The 16,366-nt window shown below is 51.8% G+C and overlaps 1 protein-coding gene across 1 annotated transcript; it reads left to right on the forward strand.

Moving 5' to 3' along the window:
• Positions 1-10,491: 10,491 nt before the first annotated feature.
• LOC103774909 (membrane cofactor protein-like) lies at positions 10,492-16,356 on the forward strand (the record flags this gene model as incomplete). Its single annotated transcript, XM_008942345.1, has 8 exons — positions 10,492-10,683; positions 11,198-11,297; positions 11,782-11,867; positions 12,224-12,436; positions 13,311-13,493; positions 14,030-14,218; positions 15,851-16,033; positions 16,197-16,356. Coding segments are annotated over 8 exons (1,306 nt in total), but the record flags the coding sequence as incomplete, so codon positions are not given.
• Positions 16,357-16,366: the final 10 nt, after the last annotated feature.

The raw sequence follows: 16,366 nt of genomic DNA on the forward strand, positions 1-16,366 counted from the left end.
AAAAGTTGCCCCATAAAACTAGAATTACAGTGCCAGAGCCTTTCAGAATCGGGCTCCACGCAGGCAAGTTTCCATCGGTGCCAGAGTTTTGGCAGGGTGGTTAATTCTGGGCAATATCTTGCTGCCTGGCAAAAACCTGATTGGAAAGAGTTACAAATACCCTCTTTGTCCTGATGGGATCCTGCAGCCAAGTGTTGCCCAGAGCAACTTGGTAGGAGATCTTTGCATCCGTGATTTTGTCGGTGCCCGTTTCCCTGCGGGTCCCGACGTCAGCAGCTTGTTGGACAAATTTTGGGCTCTTTGGTTGCCTGAATTTAAAGGATCTTGGGTTTTGGTGCTTGGCATTTCTTTTGCTTGAAAGCATGTAGGTTCTGATCAGTGCTGGATGTGAAGCCCTGTTTTTCTCTGCTGGATTTGGAGTTGTTCTGTGCCTGGGAGAGCGCAGGCAGAGGGGGCTGTGGGCTGCTGCCCCACAGAGGAGGCAGAGAAGATGGAGGGGATGCTTTGAGGAGGTCTTGGCTGGGTCCCTCGTGCAGAGACAGCTACCAGAGCTGTGTGAAATTAAAATAATCCTGGCTACTTTAATGGTCAGTCCTTTTCAAGCTTTTCAGTGAGCCCAGCTTCTTGTTGTTCTCCTCCCTGTGAGCAGAGCAAGTGGCCAGAGGGTAAGAGAAGGGGCAGTGCAGCCCAGGGGAGCAGTGCTGCTCTTTTCATCCTTGGTGAAGAGCAGGGGGCTTGGGCATCCCCCAAATCCCAGGGCTCTGGTGGGGACTGAACCAGACAGGGCTTTGCATTGGGGTGGCTCTGGCCCACAGCAGCTCTGGGTGGAGCTGGGGAGGAACCCTGACTGCCCAAGGGCTTTGTTTGTGGGTGTCTCTGGCTGGGCAGCCCCAGGATGGGGATCCCCACCCCAACAGCTCCCTCTTTGCAGTTGTACTCTTCATACTCATCACATCAAAGCCATGTGGGTGGCAGGAAATTGTGCTGGCCTGGGACCTTGTGCCCTGCTGGAGCCCTGGAGCCATGCAGGAGGTGTCTGGGCACAGCAGCACACCCCGTGCCCTGGATCAGCTCCTGCTGGGGCACAAACCTGCCCTGAGCCTCCCAAACGTTGGGGTTGCTTCACTTCTTTCCTCATTTGCTTTGCTGCTTTTACTGTCATTTCTAACTCTCCTTTCAAATGCACTATGAGCTATCCTGTGCTGTTTCTTTTTCCTTTGCAGCCTCAAGGGGGAAGTGCTTGCCTGTGAGTACCACTGAGAGCAGCTTGTGTGTACTCTCTTTTGGTTTAGTAAGTAGGACTTTTCCTGATTAATGTTGCATGGAAACTACTTTGGGGAAAGACAAATGCATGGAGCAGAAGGAATTCTTTTGCTTTGTAATAACCTGTCCTGAGAGGGACCTCGGTGGGGGAGGAATGTGACCAGGCTGAGCCCCCTGACCCAGAGGCTCCAGCTGGACTCTAACTGGTGCATTGTGCTTGTGCTGGCTGCCTGCAAAAGTGTTTTACCTGAGCTTGTTCTGTCCCTGGGACATGGGAGAGCTCTGTGCTGGTGCTGCTGGGCTGAGCCACGAAGCTTGTCCTGGGCAGTGCTGGGTCCCCCGTGTCCCCTCCCCACCAGGGATGGGCTGTGGTGACACTGCTGGTCACAGGGGTTTGGCAGCACTCCTTGGATTGTAGCCCAGACAGGAGTGGTGCTGCTCAGCCCCAGCTCCCCGTGGCTCCTGGGGGCTGGGTGGGTTTAGCACGTGCTTGGAAAGCAGCTGGGTGGATAAACCCTTCTGTGTGGGTGTTGCTGAGTCCTTCCCCTTAGAGGTGTCTTTGGTGGGAGGTCGTGTCCTTGTCTGGCCCCCATCTCCAGGGAGCCAGCAGCCAGCATTGCCCACGAGCCCTTGGCTTCTCCTCAGCCTCAGAGTGAGGGGCTTGGACAAGACTTTGGCTGCTGCCCTGTGCAGAAAGGCCAGAGGTGCCCTTGTGTTGCTGTGCCCCCACTGTCCCCCTGCTCTGCTGGTGGCTGTGCAGACCCCAGTGCAGCCCCTCACTCAGTCTGTCAGGTGTCACCCCTTGTGCAGGACATGTGATGCTGCTGGGCTTCATCCTGTAGAGATGTTTTGCAGCATTGGCCCTGCCTGGGGGCCTGGTTGTGCTGCACAGTGCTGTGTGGGGCTGGGGGTGGCTCCTGCAGCCCCCGTGTCACATCCTTTGTGCAGCACTGTGCTCAGCCCCCTGCGCTGGGGGCACCCACAGGACCCACCTCTGGGAGAGCAGCAGACTCCCCTGCAGAGCTGGGGAGCACCCAAGGGTGGCACTGGCTAAGGCTGGGCTCAGAGGTGACACAACTGTGCCCTCAGGGCTCCGGGGTCACTGCTGACCTTGCTGTCAGCACAGCTCTGCTCCCTCCCTGCCTCTGCCCTCAGGCAGAGCCTCTGCTCTGGTGCTCTGGCCTCAGAGGGAGAGCTGGGCTTAGCACAGAGCAGAGCAGGGGCTGGTTTGTCTTCCAGATGTCTCCTGCTGAGGGAGGATGGGGCTGGGAGGGGAGCTCGCTCCTCTTGCACCCCAGCAGGGTGGTCCCCACGGTGATGGGGCACAGGGCTCACTGCTGGGGGATGAGCTTGTTTGCAGGCAAGGAACCTGCAGCTCCTGCCAGGAGCAGTTCCTCTAGGCCTGAGGAACTCCAGCTTGAACGGTTTTGGCTGTTGGGATGTGCAGTTTTTTGCTTTACACTTGGTCTTTGAAGTGAAGCTCTTCCAATTATTGTCTCCGTTTTCTCTTTTGCTCTGTTTTTGTTGCCATTGTTCACATACAGGTCATAGGGCCCAAAGGTGTGGGCTCAATCCCACAGTTACCTGTCCCCTGTTCTCTAGTTTGTGGTGGGATTTTTAAGAACACTGCTGAGTTTTCTTACTGACTGTCCTGACTGATAAATCTGATGAATTGTTCCTGTACTGAGTAATACCAATATAGGATCAAATCAGGAAAATTATAGACTAAAAATCAAAGCCTTGACCCTTTGGTTTGGGCTCCTCTCTGAGCTGGAAGGAGCTGTTTGTTTAGGAGATCAGTGTATGGGCCAGCTTTGCAAAACTGCTTCTCTAATGCTGTTAAAAATGCAGTGTTTTTACCCCTCTGTTCAAACAAATACCACAAACTTCCTGGGGAGGCTTGCAGATAAACGAAGGTAACTTGGTCCAACTTCCTTGATTCTGGTACAAACCTTCTTCCTCCTCAGTGCTGGTGTTTTGTTTGGGAGGCCTGTGAGAGCTCGTGGGGGTGACGTCTCTCTGGTGACAGGCACCCTTTGAGGTCATTGTCAGGAAAGCTGGTTAGATGTTTATTTTTTTTAATTACCAATAGAAAAGATTGTGTAGTCTGGATTTCCTGGCTGGTGGATTTTAGGTGGCAGTGCCTGCTGGTGGTTGGCAGCACATTGGCTCCATAGCTGTGCCATTTTCTTTATTGCAAAACAGCCCTGGTTGGGTAAAAACAAACTGCCCCTATTGATCCCCACGCTGGTTTCACCCTCAGAGGGGGTGCCTGGAGCCCTCCTGAGTGTTTTCTGTGCTCCAGGACATGGCAGGAGCAGCAGCTGAGGGGACTCTGGCTGTCAGGTTTGAGCTCGGGTGGTTGTGCCTGGGTAAAGGTGTAGTTCACTGGTGCTGGCTGGGTGTTCCTGCTGGCTGTCAGACCCTCAGTGAGGTTGTGGAAGTTCTATCAAAGCTATAAGTGTTCCTTTTGGTTGATACCCAAAATGATTACTGGGATGTTTCTTATGTTGGGCTGGGAAGTGTCCTGTCCTCTGGAGAAGGTGAATAAAAGTGAGTAACCCCAGCAGCCAGCCTGCTTCCTAACTGCCTGCCACCCTGAGAGGTGCCCTGAGCTCCTGCCCTCAGGCTGAGCCTGGGCAACCCTTCTCAGGAGGTTAAAGGTGATGCCCAGGGTGAAGCAGCTCATTATTGCTCGGGTGGAAGTGGATAACTAAATCCTCAGGTGGTCATTGTTACCTAGAACAGTTGTGTGGAGCTGGCTGAGTCCTGCTGGCTGCTGCACAGTCTGTCCCTGGCACTGAGCAGAGCTCTGCTGTCCCCTGCTCCACCACCTCCTCAGTCACCCTTGCTCTGACCTGATCCCTTTCTCTTCTTTGCAGAGGATGGCCAGTTTAACAGTGTAGAGGTTTGGGCTTTCCCCTTGGCTTCAGCTGGGATTTCCATGGCTGGGAGGAGCCCTGCAGTGGGACCTGGAGCATCCCTGGAGCACCGTGAGCCACGTGCTGCTTTTGGCCAGTACTCTCCTCTGAAATGTGCTTTTAGAGCCTGTCTGTGTCTTTCTGAGTGCTGAAATGTCTGTCGGGGAGGTTGGAGAAAACTTATTATGGAGATTTTTCAATCTGCTTTTAATGTGTGAGCTTATGTATCCCAGGGCTTCTTCCTGGGACTTCCAAATAGTGTCTTTCCTCCTGGTTAGATGGCAAAACTAACTGCAGTGTGTGTGAGGACAAAATGGTCACGTCCACACCAGCTGAAGCAGCTTTTTCTTGGAAGATGTGTTGCTAGACCCAATCCCCAGGGTTTGTTTTTTTCTTTTAAATCACTGTTACCCTCTCCAAGCCCCAGTGCAGTTCCTGTGTTGCTTTAACCATTGAAGGAGCTCCAGACTGACTTTTACCAGTTGTCTTTTTAATGTACCAGATTTTAGGCCCACAATGAGGTTTTAAACTTGCCTGTAGATAAGCTGTGAGTGTTACCAGTGTGCAGTGCTGCCTTTTATAGAGTTTAAGCTGCTTTAGTATTTAGTGCCTGGAGGGTGCAGCTCGTGCAGTGGCTGCGTGTTACACCCTTGACAAGGTTCAGGGGAAGCAATACCCCAAATTTCTTTTATTCCCCTAATTCTTAACTTGTGTTTTGCCAAACTCCACTTTACCACACTCCTCCTGTTCTTGCACTAAGGGCAAAATCCTCAGGTTGGGTGAAGAAAGGAGGATTTAGGGATGAGGCTGTTTTGGACCTGCTGTTTCCAGGTGACTCCAGGATTTATATGAGCAACTCCTGGAACCCAGGTTGCTTATTTTAAATGTGTAAATAAACGTTGGCCATACCCAGTGCTTGACAAACTGGTGCCCAGGCTGCAGAGGAGCTCAGCAGCCCTGAAGCCTGAGGTTGCCTGAGGATTCTGAGCCCAAATCTGGTTGATTTAAACACTCCCAGAGCTTTAATATGATAAAGCTGAGATGGAGAGGGTCACGGCGAAGGCCCAGGCACTAATCCTGACCCACTGGGATTTCTGAGGAGGAGAAGTGTGTGTTGAGCTGGAGGAATTGCACCCTAGAGGGACAAAATCCAGTGGGTGAGAAACTGAGTTTTATTAGTTTTATTCCTCAGGCTGTTCCCCCCAGGGGCAAGAGCATGCCGTCCACTCCACGGGGTTAGATGCTGCGGGGCTTAGAAATAAGCTAGAAAAAATATAAGGGAAAACATGGAAGGAAGAGATTTCCAGCCTATTGCACTCCCTGCCACTCTCCAAAGGCACAACCCTGCTCTGCATCAGGCTGGCTGCTCCTGCTGAGGAGCCCCCTGCCCTGGGGGAGGAGTGGGGCTGTGCTGAGGGATGGTTACGCACAATGTGCTGTAGGAGCTTTGGAAGGAGTTCATTATGTTTGTATCATGGAGTAGTTCTGTGTTTTGTCTCCTTACACGTGTTATTTTTACCTGCCAGGATTCATGAATGTAGCTGCTAAGGTGTTGGTGGCTGTAATGGTTTTAATCACTGCTAAAATAAAATCAGGCCTGCAGGTTTGGGGCATTTGGGGGTCTCTGAGTCCTGCCAAGGGGGTCCCTGCTCTGGCCGTGGGCTGTTGAGGGTGGGATGGAGCATCTTGGCAGTCTCTGCAGACTTCAGCTTTCTGGTGCTTTCATCAAAGCCTAACTCTAGCCTTTCCCTCCTGCATTTTAACTTTCAAAAGGGGTAAATACATGTCTAGAGCAGAGCAGCAGCAGATTGTGACCGTCATCATTGCCCCAGGGGTGAATTGTACCTGATGTGACAGGTCCCAGGGTCCTGCCAAGCCCTGAGGTGATGTCAGTGAGCCCACACATCTCCCCAGCCCCTTCTGGGTCTTGTGCCAGGTATTTCCTTGAAACCACCTGATTTCCTTGGCACTGTGAGTGTAAATACCCCAGAATAAACGATTGCACAATGGAGCTGGGCTGAGGCTTGGCAGGGGCTGGTGCTGCCAGTCGTGCCGGGGGTGCTGCCTTGGCTGGGCAGGCAGAGGAGGTGAATTTGGAGGTGTGGACCTGGTGCCTTCGTGAGCATTGTACCATAAGTGGGGCTTTGTGTTTCCCTGACTCTCTCCCCATTTCTGTCAGCAGAGGAGGTGGTGGCTGCTGTCACCTTCAGTGAGCAGTGGGAGCTGCATCACCATCCCTGAGCTGTGGTCCAGGGGCTGTGGCTGCCCCACTGTGGGTTGTTTTGGAGAAAAATTATGGCTCAGACAAACCCTGTTCCATCTCTGCTGCCAGCAATGGGCAGAATTGGAAAGTGAGGGGGAAAACCCTAAAACCAGCCCAGGTAGCTTGAGTTTGTCTGTGCTGGCTGTGGCATTAGAGCTGCCACCTCAGTGCAGTGTCTCCCTCCTGGCAGCTCTGTGGTGGGTGATGGGGAAGCCCAGCCCAGCAGAGCAGCCCTGGCAGGAGAGACGTGGCCCCAGGACCCACCTGCCCCAGGGGTACATCCCAAACCCTCCCCCTGTGCCCCTCTGAAAGGTGCTGGGCCAGTGCTGCTGGTGCCCCCTCCAGCTCTGCTGCTGCTCCCCTCTCTGAATGCTGTTTGCAAACTGCATCTCTGTGCTCAGCCAGGTGGATGTCACACCTCTAGTTGCAATTTTGCCTTTGTAACTGCTGTCTAATGGGTTTTTAGGTTTTAAAAAACCTGCTGTGTCTGTGAAGGTGTGCTGTATGTTGTGTACTCTGTGCAGCTGAGCATGAACATCCCATGAGCATTTCTTTACAATAAAGAGATTTTTAAAAATAGGCCTAATTTCCTCTGTTCCTTTCCATTATTGTCTGCTGGGTTTTTGAGTTCAGAATTCTGGGTTTTTGAGGTAATTCTGAATTGAGGGAATTTGTGGAAAGTGTTTGGAGGAAGAGGGTCTGCTGGGGAGGGGGGTGTCCCTGGCTTTTGGGAGGTGGGCTGGAAATGGTGAATTCTGCACTTTGGAGCTTCTACTGCTGTTCCCTCATAAATTTTAAGGGTGTTTTTATTTGAGCTAATTGGAATTCAGATTTGCTGGGTTTCTGTGGAGCTGGTAGGGTAGGGAAGCTTCTTTTAAAGCACATTTCTTCTAGGAAAAAAAAAAGTAGAGGAGCAACTGATGTGACTCTTCACTGTGATTTCCAGTATCTGCAGTTGGAAACCAGCTGCTCCCAAAGCAACTTGCCAGCCACAGAAGAGAAGTGACCTTGGATGTGGTGAAGGAAAACCCCTTTTTCTCCTGTTTATCCTGTTGCAAACTGTATTCTGAGGAGGTCCAGGGGGTGTTCAGCAGCCATCGGAGCAGGAGATGGCTTTTGGAGTGGCTCTGCCCTGCCCTGGCTGTGCCCCCCCTGAGCAGATACTGAATAACCTCCTGGGTGCCCATGGAGAAGCTGCTGATTTTTTTTGGCACACAAATTGGCTTTTGTTCCGAGTCATCTGGAATAAAATCCATCTAGGAAGCCTCTGTTTGTGTTTGTGATTAACTGGGTTCCTGTAAGCAGTGCCTGGAGGTCAGTGGCTGCGGGGGGGGGCAAGGGGCCTGTTGTGAGCAAGCCCCTGCCCGTGGGGTGAGTGTTTTACAGAGCAGGGACTGAATCTCTTCACTGCATCGTGGCACAGACTCGGGTGGACTTGAGGAAGGCAACACATCCCACTCAGGTAGGGATTGTGGTAAACATTTCTGGCCAAACCTCTCAGATTTGGCAGAACAAACCAGTACCTGTCAGAGGCACAACTGGGGCAAAAAGGCTGTTGCCACGTTCTTAAGGATGATTTGAGCCTGGGTGAAGCTGAGAAGCCCAAGTGCAGAACAAACAGACAGTTACAGCTTCTGCCAAACTCTTATTCCTGGGAACTGCCCCCCCAGTGAGAGGGATAAGGGAGCAGCTTTCAGTGAGATGAAGGGCAGCTGGGTTCCCATCATGGACAAGCTCTGGGTGGTGCTCCCTGGGACCTTCTCTGCTGCTGAGCTCCAGCTGGTGTTGCACTAATGGGATTAGCTGAAAGTGGTTGAAGAAATCCTGTTTTGAATGCTGGCCATAGGCTTCTGAGGTCAGAAGGGATGAGTTCACAGCTCACATCTCCCAAGGTGAAGCAGTTCTCTTGAGGATGCTCCCATGGTGTGCCCGAGGTGCCTGGACATGCCTGGGGACCCACACTGGCCAGGTTCTGTTGCCACAGGGTGGAATGAGCAGTGTCCTGCTCCACAAGGTTCATTTCAACAAAAGACTTGGCAGCTCCACACAGAAACCAAACAATTTCAACATCTGCTGGGGTTGTGTTCAGTTTTCTAGTGTTTTGCTCTGTGAGTTGAATCAGCTACTTCCTTCTTGCTCAGAGGGGTTAATGATTTATGGGTCAACTGGCCCAACTCTGATTTCTGCAGAACTCAAGCTTGCCTGGATGGAGCCGTGTCTGAGGGTGGAGGTGGGTTGTAACTCCTCCTCTGGAGCTGGGGGCACAGCAAGGACACTCCTCACTTCATCCTGCACGAGCAGAACACGCCGGGTCCCTCCATCTGCTGCCACACCTCCAGGTAGGACAGCCTAGAGCAGCACAGCTCTAGGGGATGTTGTTCTTGGGAGCTGGATTGGAGCTTTCTTGCAACTCCAGCAGGCACAAAGATTAGTAAATGAAATGGGATTAAACCAAGAGCTGTAACGTGGATTGAAGGAAAACCAGAGGATGGGCACAAGCATTAGGTTTTAGGGCAGAAAGCATCAGGAAAGACTAATTTCCAGAGGGAAGGAAGGCACTTGGAGCATGCCTAACATTGGGAGGGTTTAGGCTCGTAAGTTATGATCCTGGATAAAGCCAGAGAGAACTCTTGCTGATCTCTAGGGGTACCAGGTTAGTCCAAATTGCACTTAAATTCCATTTTGTAAAGCATTTCAGTCTCCTGAATAACTTATGTGCTTTATAGCTCTACTCCAGTTAATGTTATTTACACAAAACTGATCTATCTTTTTGGTTAGATGCTTCTCTCTCTGTGTAATTTATCATCAGGGAGCTGTGCTGACTCCAGCAAGATTTCCTCTGACTGAATTTGCTTCCAGGAGATTTATCACTAAAAGAAGATATTTTGTAAGATAAGTTTCAGAGGACTTTTTCTAGAAGTCACCAATAAGCTGGTGGCCTGCAGGTATCAGTGTGGCTGGTTGGCTGGAAGAAGACTACGTTGGCAATAAGTGTTTTTACATCTTCATTTAAAGCTGCATTCTTAAAAATGTAAATTAAGGAGACTAGGGGAGGAAAGCCTGTGGGAATTGCTTAATATCTGCCCTTGTTTGTCCTGTTTATGTTGTATTTTCATGTCTCTGGGTCTGGTTGGCTGGAGCCAGCCTTCCTCACCCAAATCCAGCCCTGCCCAGCAGCCCAGCTCCTCCACGCTGGGTCCCCAGCAGCTGGAAAGGAGCCAGCAGCAGAACTGCTCCGTGCTCTTCAGAGGACTGCAACAGCTCCTGCAGCTTCTGGTCCCCAGCCACCCCTGCAGGAGCTGCTTAGGGGTGGAGAGATGAGCCATCTGGGCTGAGCTATAGTTACCCTGTGTGTAAATATTCCTCTGCTGTTTCTACAGGTATCTGGCCTTGAAAAAAACAATGTGATAACTTCTGTGGGGTCTCCAGGCAGCGAGGCTGGAATAGAGCAAGATGCCAGCTCCAGAGCCAGGGAGGCAGAGGGGTCACACTGCTTTCCTTGGGTTATTCCTCACTGCTGCTCTTGTGGTGGCTGTCCAGAGTAAGTGAACACACAGAGGGAGGGAGTCTGTTGGGTTAAACCAGGATCCTTCAAGGGAAAACCTTCTCCTGGGGGTTGCAAGAATTTGGTTCCTTCTCTTTTCTTCATTGCGTTTTGAGATATCTTAAATCTGTATCATCAGTATCCATGTTCCTTGGCCTTTTGTTGTGTAAAACAGACCTAAAATTTTAGGTCTGAAAATTTCCACCTGAAAAAGGTGCCATGATTTGTACTAACTGGGGAGAGAAAATGGTTCATCTGGACTTTGGGAGCGGCCTTTGAAAGCGGCGGGTGAGGTGTGAGGAGGGAACAGGACCCTGTGGGGTGATGGATGCTCCTCCCCTGCCCCTGCCAGCCACAGCCACCCCACTCACAGCCTCTGCTCCCCTTGTTCCAGCTCTGAGGAGCTCTGAGGCCACCGAGACGCCCTTGGCTGGACCTGGGAGCTCCTGAGGTCTCGTTGCTCTGCCCCCAGCTCCATTCTGAGGTGTTCCCCTTGGCAGGTGCCTGCAATGCTCCACCACGGCTGCAGTCTGCAGAGCTGAAGGAGCAGCACCATGGGCTCAGCTCCTTCCCAACCAGGGCCCGGGCGGAGTACGTCTGTCGGCCGGGCTACATGAGAGACCCCAGCGTGAGGAACTGGCTGGTGTGCGGCAAGGACGGCGAGTGGGTGGGCTCCACGGAGATGTGCACACGTGGGTACCCTCCCCCAGCTCTGGCCTGGGCTCTTATGGCCTCGTGCTATCATACAGATGGTCCTGAGTGATCTCGGGGGGTGGTGGCAGATGTGTGACCTGGCGTGGAGCATCAGCTCTGTTCTGCCAACGAGGGCAAGAGCTGGGGTCTGCTCTGGTGCTGGCTGTGTTTGGTTGCTGACTCAAAGGACCTTCTGCTCAGGTGTTTTGTAGCTCTCAGTTCATAAAAGGAGTCCAGGCTGGCAGTTGGAGAATCCCCTAGCTGTGACCAAAAGCTGTCGTGCTTGCCAGGCTTACTACAAAACCCCCCTTTGACTGCAGGGCCAGCTGTGGGTCATGATGCAAGTCTTAGCAGCACCAGGAATCGTGGAATAAATGAGGGGTGGGGGGGAAAGCTGGAGGTCTCCAATCCATCCCCTTGCTCAGTGTTGGTGGAGTCATCTGCCTTCCTGCTGCATTTTCCTGGTTCTTCAGGAAACTGCAGTGAGCACTGACCCCAGTCCTGTTCCCCCAGCGAAGCAGTGCAGCTACCCTGGTGAGCCAGCCAACGGCAGACTCTTCCCAGCAGAGAGGTTCTACTTTGGCTCAGCAGTGAACTTCACCTGCAACACTGGGTAAGCCAGGAGCACTCAGGGTCCTCTTCTTCCCCAGCCATTCTCCTGAAGTGTTTTCCCCACGCTGGTGTAGGCAATTGCAGACTGACTGAAATCTCTTAAGCTTTCCTTTGAGAGCTTTAAGACTGAGTTTTATTCATCTCCTACTTTGAGGCAGTTCTTCCCAAACTCAAGTTCACTTTCCTGACCCTTTCTAAACCATCTCCAGTGTTTCAGTATCTTTTCTTCAAAAAGGCATCAGGGCTGAGCTCAGAGCTCTTGATAGCTACAGCTGCCAGATAAAGGAAACATTTCCCTTTAGAAACCATGTGATTTTTTTTAATGCAAAAAGTGCTTTTGTCATAAACTACTGTGTCATTAAAAAATGACATTGATGGCAAATTTCTCATCAGGTCTGGTTATAAGGAAGCCAAAACCATCCTGATGGTGATGTTAGAGGTAATGCAGCTTTGTTGAGTAATTCCCTTTCCCCTGTTTCACACAGGTACAGGCTGGTTGGAAACTCTCAGATTCACTGTGTGATTCAACAGGGGGTTGTTACCTGGGACAGAGACATTCCCATCTGTGAGCGTAAGTGGAGCCCCTTCTCTGATCCTGGGGGTGGATACAGGAGCAGCTGTGTTGCCCTGCTGAGGATTTCAGCAGTTTGATGCATGTTGGAATCTGGAAAGACATTTTTTACTTTGTGTCTTTCTTTCTGCAGGAAAAATTACTCCCTGGTCTATCCCAAAAGCACTTGGTGCCTGGGGCAGAGCTCTGCCTGTGGGCTGGGGTGCTGCACCCCTGAGACCTGCCCTTAATTTCTGACCCTTCTGGCAGCTCGTGTTTCAATTTTTTTTCTTACCAGACTTTTGGTTCAAAACAAATGAAGTTCTTTCTCTCTTGTTCTTCCCTCCCTTGACCCTTTCTCCCACCTCCCTCCCCAGCAATCCCATGCTTCCCCCCTCCCACCATAGCCAACGGAGAGCACAACGGGGTCAACAAAGAGCTCTTTGAGTATGGAGAGTCTGTCACTTACTCGTGCCACAGCGTCAGGGGAAGGGAGAGACCTTTCTCCCTGGTGGGAGATGCCTCTATCTTCTGTACAACCACAGATAACATCAACGGTGTCTGGAGCAAGCCAGCCCCCGAGTGCAAAGGTGAGCTGCCCCCACGCCCCTTCCCTGCTGGAGCTGTTTCCTTCCTCTCCTTCGTGCTGCTGCAACCACCTCGTGCAGGTGGAGACCCTCTGAGGTTGGTGGCAGCAGCAGGATTTAGGGTCTCCCATGGCAGGGCCCGTGGCTGCTCGTGGTCAGCAAGTCAGCAGGGATGCACGAGAGGGGTGTTGTGTTCTCAGACCAGATGATCACAGAATCAGAGTGTTAGGGGTTGGAAGGGGCCTCTGGAGATTGAGTCCAACCCCCCTGCCAGAGCAGGACCATCTAATCCAGGGCAGGTCCCACAGGAATGCATCCAGATGGGTCTGTCTCTGAGGCAGGAGATTCCACAACCTCCCTGGGGAGCCTGTCCCAGTGCTCTGGGACCCTGACAGTACAGAAGTTCTTCCTCCTGTTGAGGTGGAACTTCCTGTGCTCCAGCTTGTGTCCATTGCCCCTTGTCCTGTCACAGGGCACAAGTGAAATCAGGTTGCCCCTTTCTTTCTGATACCCATCCCTCATCTATTTATACACATTAATTAGATCCCCCCTAAGTCTTCTCTTCTCCAGACTAAAATGATGCATCTGGCATGTCAGCCTGTGTAAACATAACCCCTGCAAGGAATTCAGAAACCTGCTGTGACATCCGCTGCCTTCCCTGGGCTCTCTTTATCCTTTACCTTAATAAAATGGGTGAAGTAAAAAGATGTTGTCATGTGGAGTAAGGAGATCAGAGATATCACATCAGCTCGTCGTGTCCTTTTTGAGCCTTTTTGAGGAAGGCGTCTGCTGCTACGAGGATGTTCTAACACCCTCCTCTCCCCTCCTGAGCATACCTGCCAACCTCCTAAGTGAAATCTCCCTTTCCCTGGGGCAGTGGTCATCTGTGAGCATCCCAGCATCAGGAATGGGAGGCTGCTGAGCGGGTACCAGGCCTCCTACACCTACAGAGACACCGTCCTCTTCAGCTGCAACTTCCGCTACGCCCTGAACGGCAGCAGCTCCTCCACGTGTGATGGGACTGGCTCCTGGGACCCCCCGCTGCCCCTCTGCCAGCTCAGTGAGTGGGGGGCACCACACTCCTCGGGGGGAAGATCCCACTTCTCTGAGACACCATTTGGTCGTGAACGTGCTGGCTCCAGGATTTCAATTGGGGGATTTTTCCTTTTTTTTTCCTGCTAATTTTCTCTGTGGCACTAAGGTGACGTGAGGGATTTATGGCTTGGGGGCATAGAGGCTAAAGCCTTGTCCCATTCAAACTGGGGAGTGTTTCTCAGTAGAATTCCAAGGGACTAAACTAACCCTTCCATATTTAGTGTGTTTAAAGTCTGTGGGTAGAGCCTCAGACAGTATAAACTTTATCAGGAATTCCATCTCGTTATAACAATGAAAATTACCACATAGTCTGCAAGTATTCATGTGTTTCCATTTGCATTCACCCTTTGGCATTACTGACCTCAGACAATTCAATGCTTCTCAGGAATAACAAAGCCAGCCCACGATTTTTACCCCAGTTCTTTCTCTTCTGTTACACACCCTTATGGGCCTCGATGTTTTCTCTCTGGCAACATCCCTAAACTGGCATTTTGTGCCTAGGTAGCTGTGATGACCCTCCAGATGTGAGCAATGCTGTGAAAGCAAAACTTGCTGGCAATCTGTTTCCTGTGGACACTGTCATTACCTACGAGTGCTTGGAGGGCCACGAGTTCAGCCCAGGAGAAACCACCTGGAACATCAAGTGTCTGCCAGATTTTACATGGACTGAAGCTCCACATCTCTGTGAAAGTAAGAGCTGTTCCTTTGGCTTCCTTACCCCTGTGGCTTGGCAGGGTGATTGCTGAATGAAGAAACTGCATTCATTGTCTGCTGTTGAGTGTTGGGGGCATGCTCTGGGTGCCCAGCTTGGTGTGTCTCTGGTCTTTGCTATGACTCTTGAACTCCTTTGGTTCATTTCCCAGCCAGAGTTTTCTCAGTTTAACCAGCTGTGCTTTCTAGTCCCTTCAACCTGTGGAAAAAGCCACTGTGGTGTCAAGGGCCCCTTGCTCCACCCGAGTGGAGGCTGCAGCTGAGCAGTCCCTTGCAAACACCCCATCCCCCAGGGGCACCCAGGGAAGGTGTGGGGGAAGTTTTAGTGCTGTGATGTGTCTTTGTGCTACAAAACATTTATCCTTGTGTTTAAAACAAACCTGCTGTCACCCAGATGGCTCTGCCATGGCTTCACCCTTGCTCACGTCTGGCATTTTGCAGGAGTTCATTGCCCAAATCCAGATCTTGGGGATGCAAAGCCTGTGAATGCATGGATGGAGAAGGACCATTACGTGTACAGAGACAGGCTGGAGATCACCTGCAGTGATGGGTTTGCTTTCAAAGGGCACACAGGCACCATCGTGCTGCAGTGTACAAGTGCTGGTACATGGGATCGAGAAGTCCCAGAGTGTGTTTCAGGTTGGTAAAGCATGTTGGCTTGGCTGCCTTTTGACTGCAAAGGGTTGGGTCCCTCTGTGTGGTGTAGTTGTCTGCTGACAGTCACAAAAAATCTCTAGGAGGCTTTAAAAGAGGGTAGTAATAGCTAAGGAGAATTTTGCTCCACTGCCACGTATCCCCAGATCCAGTCCTCGTGTGTGAAATTGGGAGAAATAGGCAGCAAAAGGTCCAGATGGATCATGCTGTTGTCTGAGGATTGCTATAGAGACAACACACAGGGGTTTGGCTGAGTTAGTGTGTGGGGAGTGGGGTGCAAGTGTTGGGTGTTGAGGCTTAGGAGGTTCCTAAGAAGCCAGGGAGACATTCACCCGGGTGGAAGGGGATGTGGTTTGTGCTTTGGACAGCAGCTGGGCTGGTTTGCTGACGTGGGGCTTGGGCACAGAGGGTGTTCTCAGGGCATTTCCCTTCTCAGAAGAAAATGCAACAGCATAACTAACTGACAATGCTGAAACCGATAACCTAGCAGTGGGGCAACACCAGTGAGCTGAGCGAGCTGCTGGAAGCCACCTGAGCCCAAAATCTCAGGGAAAGCCTGTTCCACCTCACAGGGCAGCCAGCATTAGAGCATGGACAGCTGGCTGTGGCCCTGACGCTGCCTGAGAGGTGCTCAGCAGCCTCAGGAGTGGGAAAGGAGGAGCTGCAGTCCCTGGGATAAGAGCAGTGCGTGGTGTTGAGAGACCTGGGGGGAGTCTTGGTCAGGCATGGACCCAGATCTGCAGCATTTGCCTTTCCAACAGCCTCAGAAAAACCTGACTGTAGCAGCAGAAACACCTTTAGAGTTACAAAAGGAGGTGTGGTGACCTGTATCTGGGTGCCAGTCACCTTTTATTCCAGGGTTCAGATGTTCTTGGTAACTGTCTCCTCCACAGAAATCAACTTCATTGGAGTTCTTTCTGAAAAATAGAAGACATCTTTCATTTTCTTTTGTTTTAGAACCTCGTTGCCCAACACCAAATATCGACCACGGAATGGAGGTTTTTAAGAGCAGAGATGACTATACAGCTGGGACCAGAGTGAGGCTGGCCTGTGATCCAGGGTTTATCCTCAGGGGCCGGGAGCTGACGGAGTGCCAGGCAGACATGAGCTGGGACCCCCCGTTGCCATACTGTGACAGGGGTACGTGTGCCAGTGCTGGGGAGAAGTCCCGTGCAGGCAGTGAGGGACCTGCCTTCAGCTCCTGCTGCTGGGGAACGGGGCTGGAAGCAGTGAGGTGTCCTCTCCTGGAGCTGTGATCCAGGTGTAGGCCTTGAGGGTTTTCTAAATTCCCTTTATTCCACAGGCTGTGACCCCCCTCCCCAAATTGCCCACGGGAAGCACTCTCACTCGGGCTGGAAGCAGTTCCCCTATGGCACGGAGGTCACCTACAGCTGTGTGGAGGGGCTGTCCCTCATCGGGGACCCGTCCATCTACTGCACCTCCCACGATGGGGAGAACCTGACGTGGAGCGGG

Source organism: Merops nubicus, unplaced genomic scaffold (assembly GCF_000691845.1).
Source record: "Merops nubicus isolate BGI_N331 unplaced genomic scaffold, ASM69184v1 scaffold26556, whole genome shotgun sequence".
Classification (NCBI taxonomy): Eukaryota; Metazoa; Chordata; class Aves; order Coraciiformes; family Meropidae; genus Merops; species Merops nubicus.